General features: G+C 36.8%; 1 protein-coding gene and 2 non-coding genes across 3 annotated transcripts in view; all 3 read left to right on the forward strand.

Moving 5' to 3' along the window:
- The window catches only part of LOC145767641 (A disintegrin and metalloproteinase with thrombospondin motifs 18-like), a 60,430-nt gene that overhangs the window by 36,570 nt on the left and 5,295 nt on the right, over positions 1-18,565 (forward strand). Inside the window, exons 8-18 of the mRNA XM_082579502.1 lie at positions 1,317-1,422; positions 6,810-6,947; positions 10,536-10,695; positions 11,835-11,936; positions 13,726-13,938; positions 14,955-15,069; positions 15,459-15,589; positions 16,070-16,193; positions 16,414-16,525; positions 16,883-17,024; positions 18,019-18,184. Coding sequence (XP_082435628.1) covers positions 1,317-1,422; positions 6,810-6,947; positions 10,536-10,695; positions 11,835-11,936; positions 13,726-13,938; positions 14,955-15,069; positions 15,459-15,589; positions 16,070-16,193; positions 16,414-16,525; positions 16,883-17,024; positions 18,019-18,184 — 1,509 coding nt within the window. The remainder of the gene's footprint in view (positions 1-1,316; positions 1,423-6,809; positions 6,948-10,535; positions 10,696-11,834; positions 11,937-13,725; positions 13,939-14,954; positions 15,070-15,458; positions 15,590-16,069; positions 16,194-16,413; positions 16,526-16,882; positions 17,025-18,018; positions 18,185-18,565) is intronic.
- Trnae-cuc (transfer RNA glutamic acid (anticodon CUC)) lies at positions 17,828-17,899 on the forward strand. The gene has a single exon. It is a non-coding gene; the product is annotated as a tRNA-Glu (tRNA).
- Positions 17,908-17,978, forward strand: Trnag-gcc (transfer RNA glycine (anticodon GCC)). Its single transcript has one exon. It is a non-coding gene; the product is annotated as a tRNA-Gly (tRNA).

The raw sequence follows: 18,565 nt of genomic DNA on the forward strand, positions 1-18,565 counted from the left end.
CTTGTTTACATTGATTCTACGTTTGCAGAATTGAATCAATGTATAAAAGACAAAAATTATTTCTAGATATTTGCATCCCCCTGAAGAGATGGTCCTAGAAACCTAGGCCCTCTGATGAATCACAGTCTAGCTTCAATAAACCGCAATTTTGCTCCAAGTTTATTTGGAAAAATTTACTTGACGCTAAAATCCGTGACACCAAGTATATTCTCATGGAATGCGATGAATGTAATAGAGAATAGACTCACACTTGTAAAGCTGCTCATAGTTGCGGTCAAACAGGATTGGTCCTTGTGGGAGAGCAAAGATAATATGACTATTCTTTGTATTGTAGTGCTTCGACAGAAAAAAATTGCCGAACAAATTCCTTTCTTTTTACTCACTTAGTGTGGTAAGGCGTCTGTAGACGTTGCTGATGTAAAGGATGGATTTTCCCAACTGAGAATTTGCTATGTTGGCTACCATCCAGCCAGTAACAGACGTTTTTTCAATGCAAACAAATGGATGGTTTTTTAGTGCTTGCGTTTGAAGTTATAAACACATATATGAATCACATAATGGCAACACAAAATTGCACATAGCCTATCTTGGCGAACACGAAACGTGTGAGGATAACCAGCCAGCAAATCACTTTGTAAAAGTGTAGGCCAACTGATTTTCAGACTTGCTAGTTGAGTTGAGAATATCAAAAACCTATGCGAATTAGAACGCTGAAATAAGAGAGTTTGATATTTTTTTTTTAAACAGTATTTCCCTCACCACACTGTTATTAATAATCAAGAATGTTTATATACACACTTGAGCTATTTTAAAGACCTCTTACAATGCGATGTGATGTCTTTACACAATCAAACTCTTTGGACATACCTTTCTCGCCGTAAGCAGGATACGAAAAACTTACTGTAGAAATACTTAATCACTTGACAAAATTAATGCTTTACTTATATTGGATTAACACTCAGGACCGTTGAATAAATGCAAAAATGACTGATTTTTACATCATCTTGATCTATCGTAACTTCGTACATTTAGTTGGCCACGAGCCATATTTGTTCCCAACAGTTACCCCTTGAGGCAGGGCCGTTGAGGGGATATATTGGGCCCGGTACCAATGAAATTCTTGAGCCCCAAATGAGGAAATTTACGAGAAAATCGCACTGCATCCAAAGAATACGCTGTGGTTTCTTCATATTTCGGGGACCCTTGAAAAAGTTCCTGGCCCCTTAAAATTATCCCTGGCCTGGGTCCAAAAATACCCCCTAGACCCCCTATAAAAGCTACTGCATTTAGGTAAGCATGTTTTCTCTTTTCTGAAGGTCTCGCACAGATTGGTGGCATGTGCAGTAGACAGGACAGTTGTACGATCAACGAGGACATGGGCCTGGGAGTGGCTTTCACTGTCGCGCATGAAACGGGGCACAGGTGAGACACAGAGGCTACTGTTTGTCTCAGTGACTTTTGGAAAACATTTCGACCAGACAGCAGTTCCAGTAGAAGAAAAATAGTTTTTTCTACATTGATCTATCGTTTACAGAGGTAAAATCAATGTAAAAACGAACTGGTTTGCTAACTGAGACATACTAAAGTGTGTTCAGAAATGCGTCTGGAAAAATAGGCCTAGCGTGCACAAAAAATCTAGAGTAAAAACCAGATGTTTATCCATTGAGCTATTATTTACCATGATTAGTTGTTTTGTAATAGTTTGCTTTCATTCATTTAAATTTTCAGAGTATTGTTTTCTCATACTTGCTCCGTCAGCTTAACTTATTCAGTTTGCGTTCCGATTGTAGTGTTGACTATTTGATCGAAGTTGCAGGCTTCTGTGCTCGTTAAAATGGTAACACGCCTATTTATAGTATTTTAATTATATGGCAATCGAAAAGAAAACATAGAAATTGCAGCAATACATTTGTACGAAGTTCGTTGTAGCAAATACCTGGCATCTACAGAAAATGCTACAATTAATCGTTTTGAGAATAGGATGAAGTTCTTCTTAAATTACCCTGCATGTAGGCTATCGTTCACATTTTCGATTTAAAAGCACCACCAATATTCTACAAAACAGTCAATGTGTTTTTTTTGTGAAATAATTTAAATCAACTTTATACCGACTAAAAGAGGGTTGAACCAGGTCAAAATAATAGTCTCACACTGCAACAAACCTGCTGTTGTTTCTGCTCTTTGCCTGTGATTTTTGCTAACGTCACCGAGCATATTTAGATCCATTTTTAACATAACGTAACATTAGGATAATGAAAATATGTTGGACTGTATTGCTTGGTCTACCACTTCACTTGACACGATGTGAGCGGCTTTATGAGAGTTTTCCGGTCCTTCACATAATTTAAAAAAGTTTGTAAAGGTGACGTCATAATCTTTGTTTGTTGCATTGCACAGTAGACTTCCTTGTGTAAACGTTCAACTGATAAAACTTTTAAATAAAACACAATCACACAATCTTTGTGTGAGGTATTTTCGACTGAAAATTTGTATCAGTTTTTATTTGCTTCTGTTTTGTTTACTTATCTGATTTCAAGTAAACGGTCTGCCTTCGTTAAATATCTAAATTGTTTAATCAAATAAGGCATCTCTTAATTAAGTATTGGCTTTATTCCACATAGTTGTTTGATTGGTGTTGGCTTGAGGAAACCGCAATGAATTTATATGTTTGTTTTTCTTATTAAAACCGCCACACTGGTATTCTGTCTTCATGGTACACAGGAAACAACTTTTGCACAACCTTTGTGAAAATTTATTAAATTTAAAAGCAACAATCTTAGATTTACAATTGATGTTTGAAAAATCATAATAATTCACGTTATAGCGATGAAACTAACCAACAAAACAAGTTTGTTATAACTCAAACCAATACAATGCAAGAAAATATAACCGAAAAAAAAAACATTGTGTTCTTTGGCGCATTCCACTCTTAGGGTTGAGCAAGAGGTTGAGTATTGAAAAGCGTGACAATTGTTACGGTCCACGACCCCCTGTAGTAGACGGGGCGTCTCGATTGGGGTTGCAATCAGACCGATTCTCCTATTTCACCCATGCTCGCTTTTGAATGAGGTGGTTTTGGGTGGGGTTTCCCGACAGTAACCTAATTGTTTGTACAAGTTATGTTTTCATTATTAATGTTTTATGGGCGACTTAAACAGGAAAAAGGGATTATACTTGTCGTTACGCTCTACTCTTGGTGACAAAAAGAATTATTATCAGAGCAATTAAAAATACCCTATATCCGCTGCAATCCTACACAGAGTATATGACAGACAAGAAGAAAATGCTGCATTGTAATTTTTCATTTCTATTTTTAAGTTTGAGTTCTTGCTTCATTTGATGAAGATAAGCTGTTATGTTTAATATCATTGTTTATTTCAAGCAACCTTTCAAATTTAAAACTGAAAATTCCGGTCCCAAAATTGACGTTTTGGTCACAAAGTGGAAATTCTTGATTGATCCCTTGCTTGTTGCAGTTTAAAATTAACATCTGGTTGTGGGTTCTATTGGACTGTGAGCTTGGGAATCAAGCCATGGAATCAGCCCTTGCAGCTTCACTGTCAATGCAACTGTTTTTTTTTGCAAAACTGTTCTCAGGGCCGTTGAAAGGATATTTTGGGCCCGATACCAATGAAATACTCGGCCCCCAAATCAAGATACTTCTAAGAAAACGTGCTACATCCAAAACATATGCGATGGTTTCTCCAAGTTTCCAGACCTGGTTCATGAAACCTAACATTATCCCAGGCCTGGGTCCAAAAGCACACCCCTGTCAACGATACTGACTATCTCAAGGATGCTTAAACGAAGAACTCTTCGACCCATAGACAAGGAAATAAAAAGCTTCATATCGAAGAAAACGTAACAATTCGAGTATAGTGTATTTTCAAAAATGTATATTTTCAAAACACATGAAACAACACCCACATACCTAGGAGTGAAGCTAGATCGATCACTCACATATCAAAACCATTTTGAAACTCTCCGCGCCAAACTGCCAACACGAAATAACCTGCTGAGATACCTGGCTGGATCTTCATGGGGTGCTTGCACTGCAACACTTCGTACAAGTACTCTTGTACTTGTCTATAGCACTGCCGAATATGCTGCTCCGGTCTGGTATCGCAGTGCACATGCTACCAAGGTTGATGTTATTCTCAATGCCACCATGAGGATGATCACCGGTTGTCTTTGCCCAACTCCCACTGACTTCTCTGTGGTTCTAATTTTGACCTTCATAGTGTCTGGAGTAACTGTGAAATGAGACTTTAAGACCAGAGCAGTTGATAGTACCTCCAGGCACCTCACTCTCACCAGGATCAGAGTTGTCACGCAAAGATTGGGTAAAGCTCAATCGTCTTCGTACTGGAGTGGGACGTTTTAATTATAATATGTTCCAGTGGGATATTGTCAAATCGTCATCCTGCGTATGTGGATCAATCTCCCAAACCGCACAACACATCATTCATCACTGCCCGATTTACAGACCTCAAAATAGAAATGCCAACTTTACAGAGCTTGATAGCAACACAGTCCAATGGCTGCAGTGCCTGGATGAAATAATGTGACTGTAATCACCTTGTGCGCAAAAAGACACTTGCAATCTCATTACTATTGTTCTTTGTTCATACTTTTTTCATTTTATTTAATCAACAAATATTTTTTTTGTCTTCCGAAGAAAATTGAAATTAAGGAAACCGACGGTTTAGTAACCTGGCCTACTATACATAAAAGTCTTTTCTTAACACTTCATTCTCGCTTTATCTGTTTGATTTATTCATGAATGGACCGATGAAATTGTTTGATTTTGTGGTTGATGTTTGTCTTCGCTGTGTGATTGTCATCAGCGGTTTGGGTCTCTGCCAACGTGAAGTATTTGTTAAACGTGTTTTTGGTGTGAGTATCGACGTTTTAAGTTATTCGTTGTGAGATCTATTCAGTTGCAAGTTTGAGGGTTTAAAACACGTCATTGTAACACTAATCCAACATTATGAACTTCAAATGATGCAAAAAGGACAAGTATTTGACCAAATCAATAAATATAGACAAATATCCTCCCGGTGAAAATCCCCCCAGAAAATATCCCCCGAAAAAAATCCACCCAAGTTAATTTCCCCCTGAAAAAACTCATCTTTGTAAACGTCCTTTTAAAATATCCACCCTGGTGTATATTTTTTCTTTTGTGCAACGCTCCGAGCTGAATGTTGATACCCCAAGGTTAGATCTTGTATATTTATTTACTTCACAGTGTAGATTCTAACGATCTGTTTAAGCCTGATGCTGCGAAGTAAGCAACGATCATACTGCTAAAAGCGAAACTCAATCAATTGTATATTTATATTGGTGCATATCTTTCGGGTTAAAAATCCACACTAGTAAAGTTCCTCGCAGATAGGCTACTTTGTTTGAAAATATTTGTTGGATGTTTGGTGGAAGGATACTTACCAGAGGTCATTTTTTCCCTCGATGATACTTACTAGTGTGGATTTTTTCCAGCAAAATATTGATTGTGGAAATATTTACGAAAGTGGATTTTTTTCTGGGAAACACTTGTTTTTTTACCAATTAATAAACGAAATTAACCTAGGTATAGGCTACACATAAAAATGATGCGACGTGTATCTGAAAACAACAATTGTTTCGGTATCCCTCATTCACTAGGTTGGTTGTATATGTTTGGTATAATCTATCCAAACTCTGAAAGGACATGAAGCGATTGCATTTCTTTGGAGAGCGAAGAGCGTTTTCTTTTGTAGCAAACGTTCGATCTTTACTTTGAGATAACAGCACAGCAGGATCAAAGATTTAAGAATAAAAATTAAACTTCCTTTGAGCACAGATCAGTACGAATGAGCTTTGATAAGACCAGCTAAAGTCAAAAGCAAATATTGTGTTAATTTTCCTTGCAAAATTACACAAGAACGTGTTGTTTATTTCTTCTTTTGTATCTTGACTAGGGCGTAACCCAGGAATTATCTTAAAACGTTTGTGGTGAAGTTTTTTGTTATTTTGTATAAAGGCGGTTTTTCCTTCTACGCCCAAGCCCATCTTTGTTAACTTATACCCGTAGATCCACAGGTGTTGTTTACTACGGCAATAAATACTGATTACCCGAAAGCTTTGAAGATACTGGACATTCATTAACCTAAGCAATGGATATAACTTTATGACCACCGTAGGGTAATAAAATTGTGTTGAAATTGTTCAGGGTTAGAAGTATACCGCCATAACCTCATTTTATCATGAATATTTAAAGCTGCTTTTTTCGTTGAGGTTACACCCATTAAAAGGTGGATTGCTTTTCTTTTTGTAGCGTGGTTATGTAAAGTTGTAAACTAACACAACCTCCCAAACGCTTTGCAGTTTCTGCATTGTGAGCTAGAACAAGACAAGGTCTTTTTTTAATATTATTAAAATGTCCAAATTGGAAGTTGTAGCGAGCAGTGCTTGCTATTAGGCTACGCCAACTATTGGAAATTAAAGCGTGTTTGACATAGTTGAGTAGCCTAGCCCTAGGAAAGTAACTTACTTGGCTGTTGCCAACATTGTGGTTTTGATTTTTTAGAAGTCAACCTACCCATCTCATGATGAATAGAAAGTAGTAGAAAAAAGAGATGTTTTCAATGCTTTTCTGAAACATTCAAAAGTTACTTTTGATATCACTGGATAGGCATTCCACAAAAAGCATATTAATATGTCAAAGTGAACTTTCGATTATGCTACACTTTTAATTAGAGTTATCCAACATATTATCGTATAAACAATGCACACTTTGCTAGAATCCTAACCGTTGTGTGATTCCTTCGTAGCTTTGGGATGAAACACGACGGACAGAGCAATCCGTGCAGCAAAAGAGATGGCCACATCATGTCTCCTACCTTGAATGGACTGAATGGTGTCTTTACATGGTCTACGTGCAGTAGGGAGGCTTTGACGGAATTTTTAGGGCAAGTATTTACTTTTATTAGTACTTGACGAAAATTGAGATTGGGTTTCTCGTATTTATTCTTAACAAAATGGCCTATCTTTTCATTCCTCGAGGTTCAATAACTGAGAAGGCCATATGAGAGAGAAAAAAAAGCAACTCTTGCTTGCTCGCAGCAAATAGGCCTACAAACTAATTATTCACTGAGGTAAGATTAGTTCAAATATCTTGTTGAATGATCTCTGGGCAAAGTTTGGTTCCGGTCCATAGGCTTAGCATATTTATGTAGAGCAGTGGTTCCCGACCTATGGGTCGCGACCCAAAGTTGGGTGGCCGGAAAAAAATTCTGCGTCACTTTTTTTTTCTTCAAACAAGAAAACTGTTTAATGTAAAGTAGCTGTTTGTATAATATAAACCAAAATCATACAAGTGAAGTTATTGGTCGTTTGTATTTTGCAAGTAGAAGTAGGCTGCTCCTCCTTTCATTCTTACTTCCTGTTATTTTTGGCCGATTTAAACCGCTATCAACACGTAATGTTGCCGTCATATTTATTTCTGAATGCCTTCAGATTAAGATATCAAGTTATAATTGGGTTCTAAAACTTTTAAAGTTTATTTTTTAGAAAACTTTGGTCGCTTCGAAAAAAGGTTGGGAACTACTGATAGTGATGTAGGGCACCGTGTCTTTCTGTATTAGGAGCATGTTCTACATGAAAATATAATGTATCAGTTGTCCGATTTCAAACAAGATTAACGTGACGTAGATATTACAGCGATGCGACACGCTTCTCCAACAACTATATGACATGCTTATTTTCGAAACCGCAACTGGATTAGCGATTTTTAAAGTGTATAGACGTTAACCGTTTATGGCTAACAACTACCTTTTAACCTCCCAAGCGAATGTTTTTGTTTTTTTATTGATTGAGTCATAGAATTGTAACTAAAAGTGTCAGTGATCAATTGGGTTTACAGCAGCGTTTTTATTTGAGGAGTTTAGTTTTTTATGAAGCTCTGCAATTTTTGTTGTTTGTAGTGCTTTGTTCGTCTTATTTTTCTGTTTATTGCAATTAAAGAAGCAATATTTAAAGATATCCTATGCCACAATTAAGCTTCTGTGTCGGTCAGCTTCTCATTAGTTGTAAACAGATAGTCAATAGTTTGGTATTAGTCATTTCACCAAGAATCTATTTTAAGTTATTTTTAGACTACAGCTTGTCTTTTATGATGTTGAATAAATCTACATCACAGACAGCAAATCAACCGCCTTTTACATTGGTTCAACGTCTGCAGACGTTGAATCAATGTAAAAAATTGTTGATTTGTCGTCTGAGTAAACCTATTCATGTCCCTTGGTGTTGCTTGGTAAGCTTTCTGCCCCTTAATTAGTGAAATCTCACAGGTGTGTTTGTAACAAGTTGGTGAAAACAAGAGAAGCGTAATTATTTGTTGTTGCGTCGTTTTAGTGTCTGCTAACGTTAAACAAAAAAAAAAAGCTTTTTATTGCAAACAAACTGAAACAACTTTTGCCTACATGTGGGGCGACCGTTTCGAATGGATCTAATCATAAACACTTTGTAAATTAATTATGTTATGCAAACAAGATCCATCACTTGGTAATAGACAATTTTAACGGCTCATTTAGAATCGAAAGTTTTGAAGAACCTCCAACAGGTGCCAGTGCTTTGGGATTGTGTTGACGTTTTGCATTGAAATTTGTTGTTAGAATTTTGCAATAAAAAATTTTCAGGCTGGCACAAGGTTCGGTCTTTTGTAGCTGATGATTTCGTTTATAAACATTCTGTTAATGGACAGTTTTTGCTTGATGTTTTGAAAAAAGGAGGTTGAAGTTTACTCAGAAGTAACCATCTGTTGTATCGAATATTGAAAGCTACAAATCGTTGCAGCCTCTTTGAAGATTTGGGTAAATTATGTTTTCACTTCAAGGCTAAAAATGTTCGAAACGACTTTTTGATCGAAACAAGCAAATATTTTGCATCATGGTTTTGTTTGAAACAAAATAAATTAAGATAAAAATTTTATGTTGAAATGGAAACAAATCGAAATCTGTTGTCTTGGACCTAAGTTTGTTAGTTCAAAGCTTCTCGAACTATGGGTCGCGACCCCAAGTGGGGTAGCAAATCGTAACTTTAGGGTTGCCAAACAAATTAAAAATGGGTCTACAGTGCGTAGATTACATTGCACCCACAAAGGGGTCGATTATCGTCAGAAATGGGGCCGCACAATAAAAAAGTTTGAGAATCACTGAGTTAGGTAGTTAAGCCCTAACAATTTGTAGACCGAGTTCTTTAAATGATACGGCGCAAATCACTTTAAACTTTTGAATGCCCTTTGCGTTTAGTTTTGTTGAGAGTTGAAAACGCAATGAATTTTAATTTTTCTAAAAAACAAAGCTTATCAAGACGTAACGAAACCACGTTAGAAAGTTTAGCGTAGAGACCAAACGGAATATGAGCCCCATTGCTATATCGGTTTTAAAAGTTTGTTCGAAAGCTTCCAACCGGATGTAATTAGCGTGATGGAAGCACCACTAAGTGTGTTAGCCCATCAACATAATGCATCCTACCACCCACATCTTAGATTTCAACTGTACAGTTACGGTTATGTTTTGGCTATACTGTAAGCCAACTGTAACCCTTTCAACATCCCATGTGTGAGGCTGTCCTCAAAATTAATGTTTCGCCTTAAACTGATGTTAAATCAACGTTAAGATACAATTTATTGGCATCAAAAACAAATATATTTTTAAACTATATATTGAACGATTACAATATACGTAGTTTTAAATAACTAGTTTTGAATAAAAACTCGTTGGTTTTATGCGTTTCAAAGCAAGCGTAATGGGAAATGTGGTACATTAACTGATGGGCTTTGTCTTAGGACCATTTCCTTCTTTCAATACCTAATAAACAAAATACTATTTTCTCCTAAGTTGAAATGAAGCACATAAAGGAGTCAGTGTGCCCACATTCGCTTTTTCAATGTGTATTTTTGTATTTGTACTTGAGTTTCAAAACACGTATTGTGAGAAAATGATGTGAGAACTGCTTGAAAGCAAGATTTTTTAGCTATCAAATTTCTAAAATATTTCCAATTAAAACAAACTTAGCCGCTAATTGAAGACAAATGCCAACATTTCCTGTGGAGGTAGAAATAGTGCTAAAAAACACGAAAGTTTCCAAATTGCTAAGAGTGTCATTTGAGATGTATTTGTGAAATACAATCTCAAATCAGTGTGCCTATATTTGCTTTTCCATATTTATTTTTTGTATTTGTATTTGAATTGTAAAACATCCATTGTTATTAAATGACATTAGAACGGTGTGAAAGTAGGATTGGTTTAGTTATCGAATTCCTTTAACATTTGCAATTAAAGTAAACTCAGCGGCTAATTGATAGCCAAATGTTTACATTTCCTGTGGATGTGGAAATAGCGCTGGAAACACACAGTGCAGTAGTTTTAAAATTGCTAAGTGTGTCATTTGAGATCTATGATATATTTGTGAAATGTGAATACACAAAGGCATCATTGTTGTTGGTATAAAATCTAAACACTTAAACAGTCATTAATGTATCTTTTGTTTTACAGAGACATTAACTCCATATGTTTGGACAACCATCCTTCATCTTTGAGCAACACCAACTCACCGACTCAGCTTCCTGGCGAAATGTATGGAGCAAAAGAACAGTGCCAATGGCAGTTTGGCGCCGCCGCTACTCTGTGTGGCTTTCGATACAAGCACAAGCAGGTAGATGTTCAATCAAATTAATTTTCGTACATGTTGAACAACAGTAAGCGAACTATCCGGTGATCTATTCTATATCACGTGATTTACGTCACGTGATACCAAGTAGGGTTCTAATGGTTTTAGCATAATCAGGGAGAGGGGTATTCCTTAACCTTAGAAAGCCAAGTGTAGAAAACTAGACCATCTTTCTGTTTATTTTTGTGTCAAGAATGTCTCATTGGGCAGATTTGCCCATTTGTTCTATTAACCTACATTTACCTCTTTTGCACGTCCACAAAGCCATTGAATATGATTTACCACTAATATTGATCGTTTTACAACTTTTTGTAAAGACTTTTACAAAAAGTTTTACAAAGACTTTTTGTAAGAAATTGTTGGCCAATCGTTTTTGCCGTGATAAAATATTGAAACTGTCAGCCTTGCGAGTGTGTGATTGATAGTGTTGTTGGAAGCATTTTATCTCTGGGGTTTTAGCAACTAGTTTTTGTTTAAATGTCTAATTTTTTCTCACGAGACCTCAGTGATGGCCGTCACGCATGGGTGATTTCATAACAGTTAGCAGCGAACTTAAATAAATAATTGAAGTCATCCATGTGTTTCCCTGGTGATTTGCCTGTGTGTGGTGTTTCACAAGTCACAGCAAAGTCAACTTTGTTGATTATATTTCTCTTATATTCACTTAACATCAAGTAATGTTTTATTTTTATAAAACGAAAGGACTTTTGCAGCATAGTTGCAAAAGTACATGATTAATATCTGCCAGCAAACCAGGTGGATTTACTTATATTTCACAAGTCTGTCTGCTTTCTCGCATTTTATCACTTTAGTTTTTTTCTAGTTGAAACGTTCATTAATTTTACGTTTAAATGACGTCTACAATCATGAAATCAACGAGACACCAAATTTTGATTCCAATGAGACTGTGTGAATGCGGATTTAACTCTTACCATAAACCCCAATGTGATAGGACTGCCTTGTTTCAAACTTATGCATCGATTAGAGATTTAATCGCTTTTTGAATGTTTGAATTTTGTCCAGCACTATAATCTTGTGACTAATTTATTAACAAAATACGTTTTATGTCACTTAAATGTCATTGAGTTTGTGAAAGTAGCTACAATAATACTTTTGTATGCCAGGATGGCCTTTGCAAGGTACTGTGGTGTCAACGGGAGAGATCAGCTGTTTGTGAGACCAAATATCTTCCAGCTGCAGAAGGGACGCCATGTGGGAGCAAGATGGTAAGTTTTGGGCGCACAACTATCACATTTTAAGCACATTCAGCATATGTATGATCCATATTTGGTAGCAAGCATTGCTGGGTAACGAAAGGTTCTTATCCCTTCAGCACCAACGAAGGTGACCACTGACCAGTTCCAGTTCCTTCTTCTTTTCTCTCGGCCAGATAGGAGTGTTGTTTTTTCAACAACCAGCATCAGTCAAGAGTCGAACCAGGATCACATAAGTGCAAACCGTTGTGAATACTGTACTGTATTATAGCATATGATGTTAAGTCATAACTGTAATACAACAGAAAAGTAACAAATGCGAAAGTGAACTTTTCGATGGCATCTCGGTTGATTTTCTTCACAGAATTTTCAGCTTCATCTCTTCAAATCATTTCTGTTTAAATTTGACGCGTTGCATTTACGTTGTTTCAATGTCAGAGAAAATATCGCAACTGCAGTTGCCATTGGACACCACAATGACTCGGCAATTTCAGATTTTTATCAAAGCATAATAAAAACTTGACAATAACAGATTTCTCCCAACTTTGCTTTTTTGGGTAGTTTTTGGTTGTTCTTGACTGTTGTTTCTGTCATTGTTCCAAGCTCCTTTGTTTGTCTTTTCATTTTATAAATAAATCACCTCCGTGCAGTTTATACTGTCTGGTTGGTTATGTTAACATTTGACGTCATCATTTACGCTCCAATGAGCTTCAAAGTGTAATTCTTGAAACAATTATTATAAGCCGTTGAGGTATACAAGCCTGGACGGATGAAAACGAATATTTCTGTCTTCATTCTTGGAACTGATGAGAAGTTTTTTTTTCACGTTAGACTCGGAAACGACTTTCAAAGATTTTGTGATTTAAAAAAACGCTTAGGCTACATTGCTGCGAAGGTCATGTAAAGTGCTCCAGACTACGAGTGCAATGGAAAGATATAAATTACTTTACGAAGGATTCCGTATTTTGAAGCATTGGCTAAAATGACAAAGTTCTATGGGCTGTGGTTACTGTATAGAACTTTTTAAGCTTGGAAATATAAAATTAGTTGCATCTCTACGTGATGTTTGAAGGTTTTCAAGGGACGTAAAAACAACGTTTTGCTTTCAAAACCTGATGAAAAAAATGCATTTCTCACAGCTTCAAGAATCAAGATAAATTCACTTTTCCTGTCTTTTATGTTAAACTTTCAATGCTTTACACAAAATACTTTCAAAAATACACGAAAATACAATCACTCAAGTAGAAGCCAAATGTAGCAATTTCCGTGGCTTCGTTACAATATTTTAACGTTTATCTACGTCAAAAAGAGTACATAATATGGTAATCTGAATTGTGCCAGGGAACAAAGTTAACCATTGAGACAAAAAAGTTGCATTAAATTTACACATTTTTTACGTTGCTTTACCGATAGTTTTTGTTGCTTTTATTTGACGGTCAAGGCTAACGGCTTGTGATCTTGAATTCTTGGGGGAATTTCATGCTTTCCTTCCTGAAATGAATTCGCAAGCCAACACATGCTCTTACATGCTCCATCTGTTCACATATGTCGTTTAGTTTTTGTTAACCACATACTTTGGTATTTTTGGCGGTTTGAAATAGGTTACGAAATATTTGAAAGCAATTGTTACCGTTCAGATACTAAAAAAACACGATATATACCACTCATCATTTTACATGAAAGTAAAAAGTGTAAGAAATTTTTTGTTCCTAAAACTATTCTATATTGCTTTATTTAAAATTTTGGTTTAACCAAGATCTTGACATGATAAGGTTGGTTTTGATTTTGAATATGTTTGCAGTGGTGCAGAAAGGGTACTTGTGTACCAACAGGGAGCACTGGCCCAAAAGCAGTTGACGGTACGTGGAGTGTTTATGGGGCGTGGTCAACGTGTACGCGTACATGCGGAGGAGGTGTCCAATACCGAAAACGGACCTGTACCAACCCAGCCCCTCAATACGGAGGCAGACACTGCAATGGAAAAGACAAAATCTACCAACTCTGTAATAACGAGGTAACAAGTGTTTTGTTTACAATTTGCGTCCATCAGCTTGTCAACAGACCGCCTAAACCAGGGGTGGGCAACCTTTTTAACATAAGGGCCAGTTAGGAAAATGTAATGCTTGCATTAGGGCCGCACATCAAATAAACACTAATTCATACTTTCAGCAAGGGTTAGGGCCAAAATGGAAAAGGCCAGGGATGAAGCAAAATTGTGTAGGCCAGGGGTGAGCAGCGTGCGGCTCGCGGTTGCCCACCCCTGGCCTAAACGATTTTGTTGGGGTTATAGGAAGACGCAACCATTGACCTAACAAACTATAGGCTAGAGTTGGATATAACAGCCGTTCTTTATCATCAGCATTGAAGAACATAACGTTGCTACTACGTATATGGTCGTGGTGATGAGTTCAAGACGTAAGTTAATGTTTGCGCGTAGAATGTTGCTCAAAAGAGAGTCAGACGAAAACCTGCAGCTTCGAGCTACCATGAGCAATATTTTACTCGCAATTTTCAAGTCTTGTACCACCAATCAACTCTTCAAGTTTATGTTTTTAGGAGTTCCTGAAATCGTTGAGCAAAGTTTGATATGCAATGAATTTAACAGCTGAATGATGTGCTATAAACCTGGTATACGTCTATAAACTTATCACTTCGCAAACAAAGTGTTTTTTTAGCGTTTTACATTTTGTAAAAAACACTACAGCCCTTACTAACAAAATAGTGCATTTCTACATCATTTTAACATCTTTTGGACAATAAAAACGATATGAAAAATATTTGAATGTCGTTAGCGAATAAATCGCCTATCAATGTAAGCTAGCCTATGGTCATTTTTCTAATTTTATTACGTTTAAAGCAATTTTAGAAAAAAGCGACAATTCTGAGAGCACTGGATCTGGCCTGTAAAACAAATTGTGTCAAGAAGCGGTTTGGTTATATTGATGTATGATACGACCAAAAGCATCTTTGAATATTGTGTAAACCTAAAATCAATTTTAATTCAACTTTGACCATGGCTATTATTTCTAGAAATGTCCTTCATCTCAATTTACGTTTCGTGAACTGCAATGTGCCGGATATAACAGAAAACCTTACAGACGACGTTACTTCAAATGGATCCCTTTCACCAAGTACTCAAGCTTTGGTAAGTTATAGTCTTGTTTCTCAAGGCGTGTATTTTGACTGGATATTGTTTGCTATCTTTATGTTTAATCATAACGGGCCTTGCTCCATTTCATCTTCAGTTGTGTGTTGTGTTTGTACAACTTCATACATGAAGCATGTGAATCAAAATTATTTCATTTACTGTATGTCTGGTAAAAATAGATTGTTTAAATAGAAAGTTTAGGCGACCCTCATGGGGTCGCGACCCATAGGTTGGAAACCAAGGATATAGATGACTACTCGTTTAAATCTCTTTTATAGCACGTTGTCTGGCAACAGGAGAAAAAACTGCAGCAATAACCAATGATGACAGCCAAATTTTGAATCTCTTACTTGATATTCAATGGATCCACTGTATATTTTGTTTAGGTCGAGGACAATGTGAGCTTCTATGCAAAGCTGAAGGTTATGACTTCTTCGACATGTTATCCGATAAAGTAATTGATGGAACACCATGCGACGAGTCAACGTCTGACGTTTGCATTCAGGGAAAATGTGAGGTGAGTAGATTCTTTTTATTTGGTTTAGTACTACAACACGGAGCGGTGAGATAGCGCAGCCGATAAGGTGCTTGTGTAATAAATCGTGTGGGTGTAGTTGCTGAAGAAAGGCCGGCCGAGAGAAAGGAACTGGCCACCCTACTCTTGTTAGTGCCGAAAGCTTAGCATAATGAGAACCTTATCTTCTCATCCTCCGATGGACTCACCTTTATCTTTTTTGCTACAATACGTACAACATCAGTAGTCAGTACACACTGCAGTCTGCACAGACACATAAATAAATAAGTTGAATTTTTTTTCTCGATTGGCTTTTTATTGCCACCTGCCGGCAGTGTAGATTTTTCTAGACTATTGGAAAAAAATGTTGGCTGGACAGTCTTCTTCTGAAACGCAATTTTACTCACCCTAGTCTAACAACCATGAAGAAATCTAGCTTTTTGTCGAGTCATTAAATGACAAATCATTCCAACATTATTTCAGCACGTTGGGTGTGACAACATTCTTGGGTCAAACTCCACTTACGACGTATGTGGTGTCTGCAATGGGGATAATTCTACGTGCGAAACTAAGACCGGAGAATACACGAAAAGTGTCAGCACAAGTGGTAAGAAGATGTAACTGACATATTCTAAGACGTGTAGCTTAGGCTACTAGCCTACAATGTTTTGATCTTTTCAATTTTTCTCTTCATTGATGCTTTGGTTGACATGTCGTTGGTAAGTTGTAGCTTTTTAAGTGAATGTTAAATAACAAGCTACAAAGACACAATTTTAAGTAAGATTGGTGAAATAATGGAAACTCGACCATATGATTTTTGTCTTTAGGTTACTACCCGGTGGGAAAGATACCAAAAGGAGCCAGGACTGTAAAGATTTGGGAAGAAGAGTGCTGCACACATAGTTACATCGCAATCAAGCGTGCCACAAATCCTTCGCTGTAAGTGGAATAGGCTACATTGTAGAGTTGTAGATAAACCAAAAGCAAAGCTGCCAATCTTGTTCCAATAGCTTTGGTGGATTCCGAAGTCATCTGGAGCAAAGAGCTAGAAAAGATTTTTAAAGTATTGTTTAGAAGGCTTTGTAGTTTGTTTTCCAAATTCCAATTAAATGTCGCCAAACATTCGATCGATGTAAATGTAAAAAACTAGCGTAGCCTACTGCTAGGCTTGTTGCTGTGAAAAAGTATTTGCTTTTCAAGCTTATGCCTGTCCGAGTGTCCGTTTTACTGGGAGCTTCAAAAATGGTTTAAATTTACCAAAGTTGTGTTATCTCAAAGTTTAAATTGTAACGGCAGATATTACCTGAACGGAAACTGGCAAGTTGATCTGTATGGGCCGACAGTGATGGCAGGAGCCGAATGGACTTATGTTAGAAAAGCTTTTCAGACCGAATACCTTTACACCGATGGACCGTTGCTAGAAGACATTTTAGTTGAGGTTTGTGAAATTGTTTTTATAATAATTAACCAATTTTAAATCGATATGACTCATTTTGCTTTTGCCGAAAGCGACTGAACGAATTGCAATTTTTCAGTACTCAGCTAAACTTTGTACCATCAACCCGAGTAAATTTCATTGTTTGAGGGAGTCGTAAAAATTTATATTTTTATTTCGACATAATGTAGGCTACTTGTAAATTGAGCAAGTCTGACTTCTCCAGTAACAAATTTGGTCCGAAATAAGGTTATAGCTAACAATCTGAACGCTATATTGCATTTGTGCATGTCTATCAATCAATCTCATGTCATAGGCCTACTGTATTGAATCAGTTACTTTGTTCTGTTAATACCTTTGTTTTACCTCACATCAATTACTTTCATTGTATTGTTGTTCTAATTTCTCATGGCGGACCCACTAAGTAGGCTACTAGAAAAAGTTCGAATGCAGTGCTATTGCATTAGGTTAAACTTCATTCAATTCAATTTTATTTTCAATTGCTGGCGCGTAGATGTAGAGAACATGTAGAGAACGACATAGTAAACACACGAATTTGGCACTAACAAAAACAAAAGATGGCAAAACCAAAAGGGTTAAAATATGCATCGATAAAACAGTGATTGAAAAATACTTAAATTTGCACTGCCACCAAACCTTGATGAGAGATAAAACAAATAATGTGGCATCGCTGACAGCCGAAGCGAGTATTGCAAACAAGAGACGATATTTTTTCTCGTTTTTTAAAAAAGAAAAAAGGCAATATTTGCGCGTTAAATATTAAATTTAGAGCTCTAGCGAATGTCTCCCAGGTGGTCTAGTGGTTAGGATTCGTGGCTCTCACCCACGCGGCCCGGGTTCGATTCCCGGTCTGGGAACATTCTTGGCATTGGTGGTTCAGTGGTAGAATCCTCGCCTGCCACGCGGGGGGCCCGGGTTCGATTCCCGGCCAATGCAAGCTTTTTTCTAACTTTGCTTTTCATATTGATGTATCCAGGTTTTGATAGTGTCAAGAAACCCTGGCATCAGATTTTCTTATTCCTTGCAAAAAAGCTCTGAAAACCAGACCAAGACTGCAGCACGAAATGAATTCGTACTTCCAGCTGCTCTTGAATACAAGTGGAGTGTGTCGTACACGAAATGTTCTGCAACATGTGCCGGAGGTGAAGATTATTTTTAAATGAAACATTTTGTTGTTCTTTTCAGTGAACGAACAAAACCAAGTAACTTTAGCGGGTTTAACATGTTTTATTACAAAGAGATATAATGCCGTAGTTTATTGAAATGCGTTCTCGATTGAAAGCAGAGTAACGTTATTATTTCTGAATAAATAGCTTATGTTATGAATTACAGTACAGTAATATAAAAAATTAAGCGGAAATATTTCTACCTTTCTTTCAAATTTAAGCATAAGATTCAAGCAGATATATTTATGGCCAGTTTAAAGAAAATACCTCAAGCAAATGAGGCCCAATTTGAAAAATGGCCACACTGGGTCATGTTTAAAAAATCCGTCTCTGTATGGCCAACTCAATGGGAAAATA

Source organism: Aplidium turbinatum, chromosome 1, assembly GCF_918807975.1.
Source record: "Aplidium turbinatum chromosome 1, kaAplTurb1.1, whole genome shotgun sequence".
Taxonomy (NCBI): Eukaryota; Metazoa; Chordata; class Ascidiacea; order Aplousobranchia; family Polyclinidae; genus Aplidium; species Aplidium turbinatum.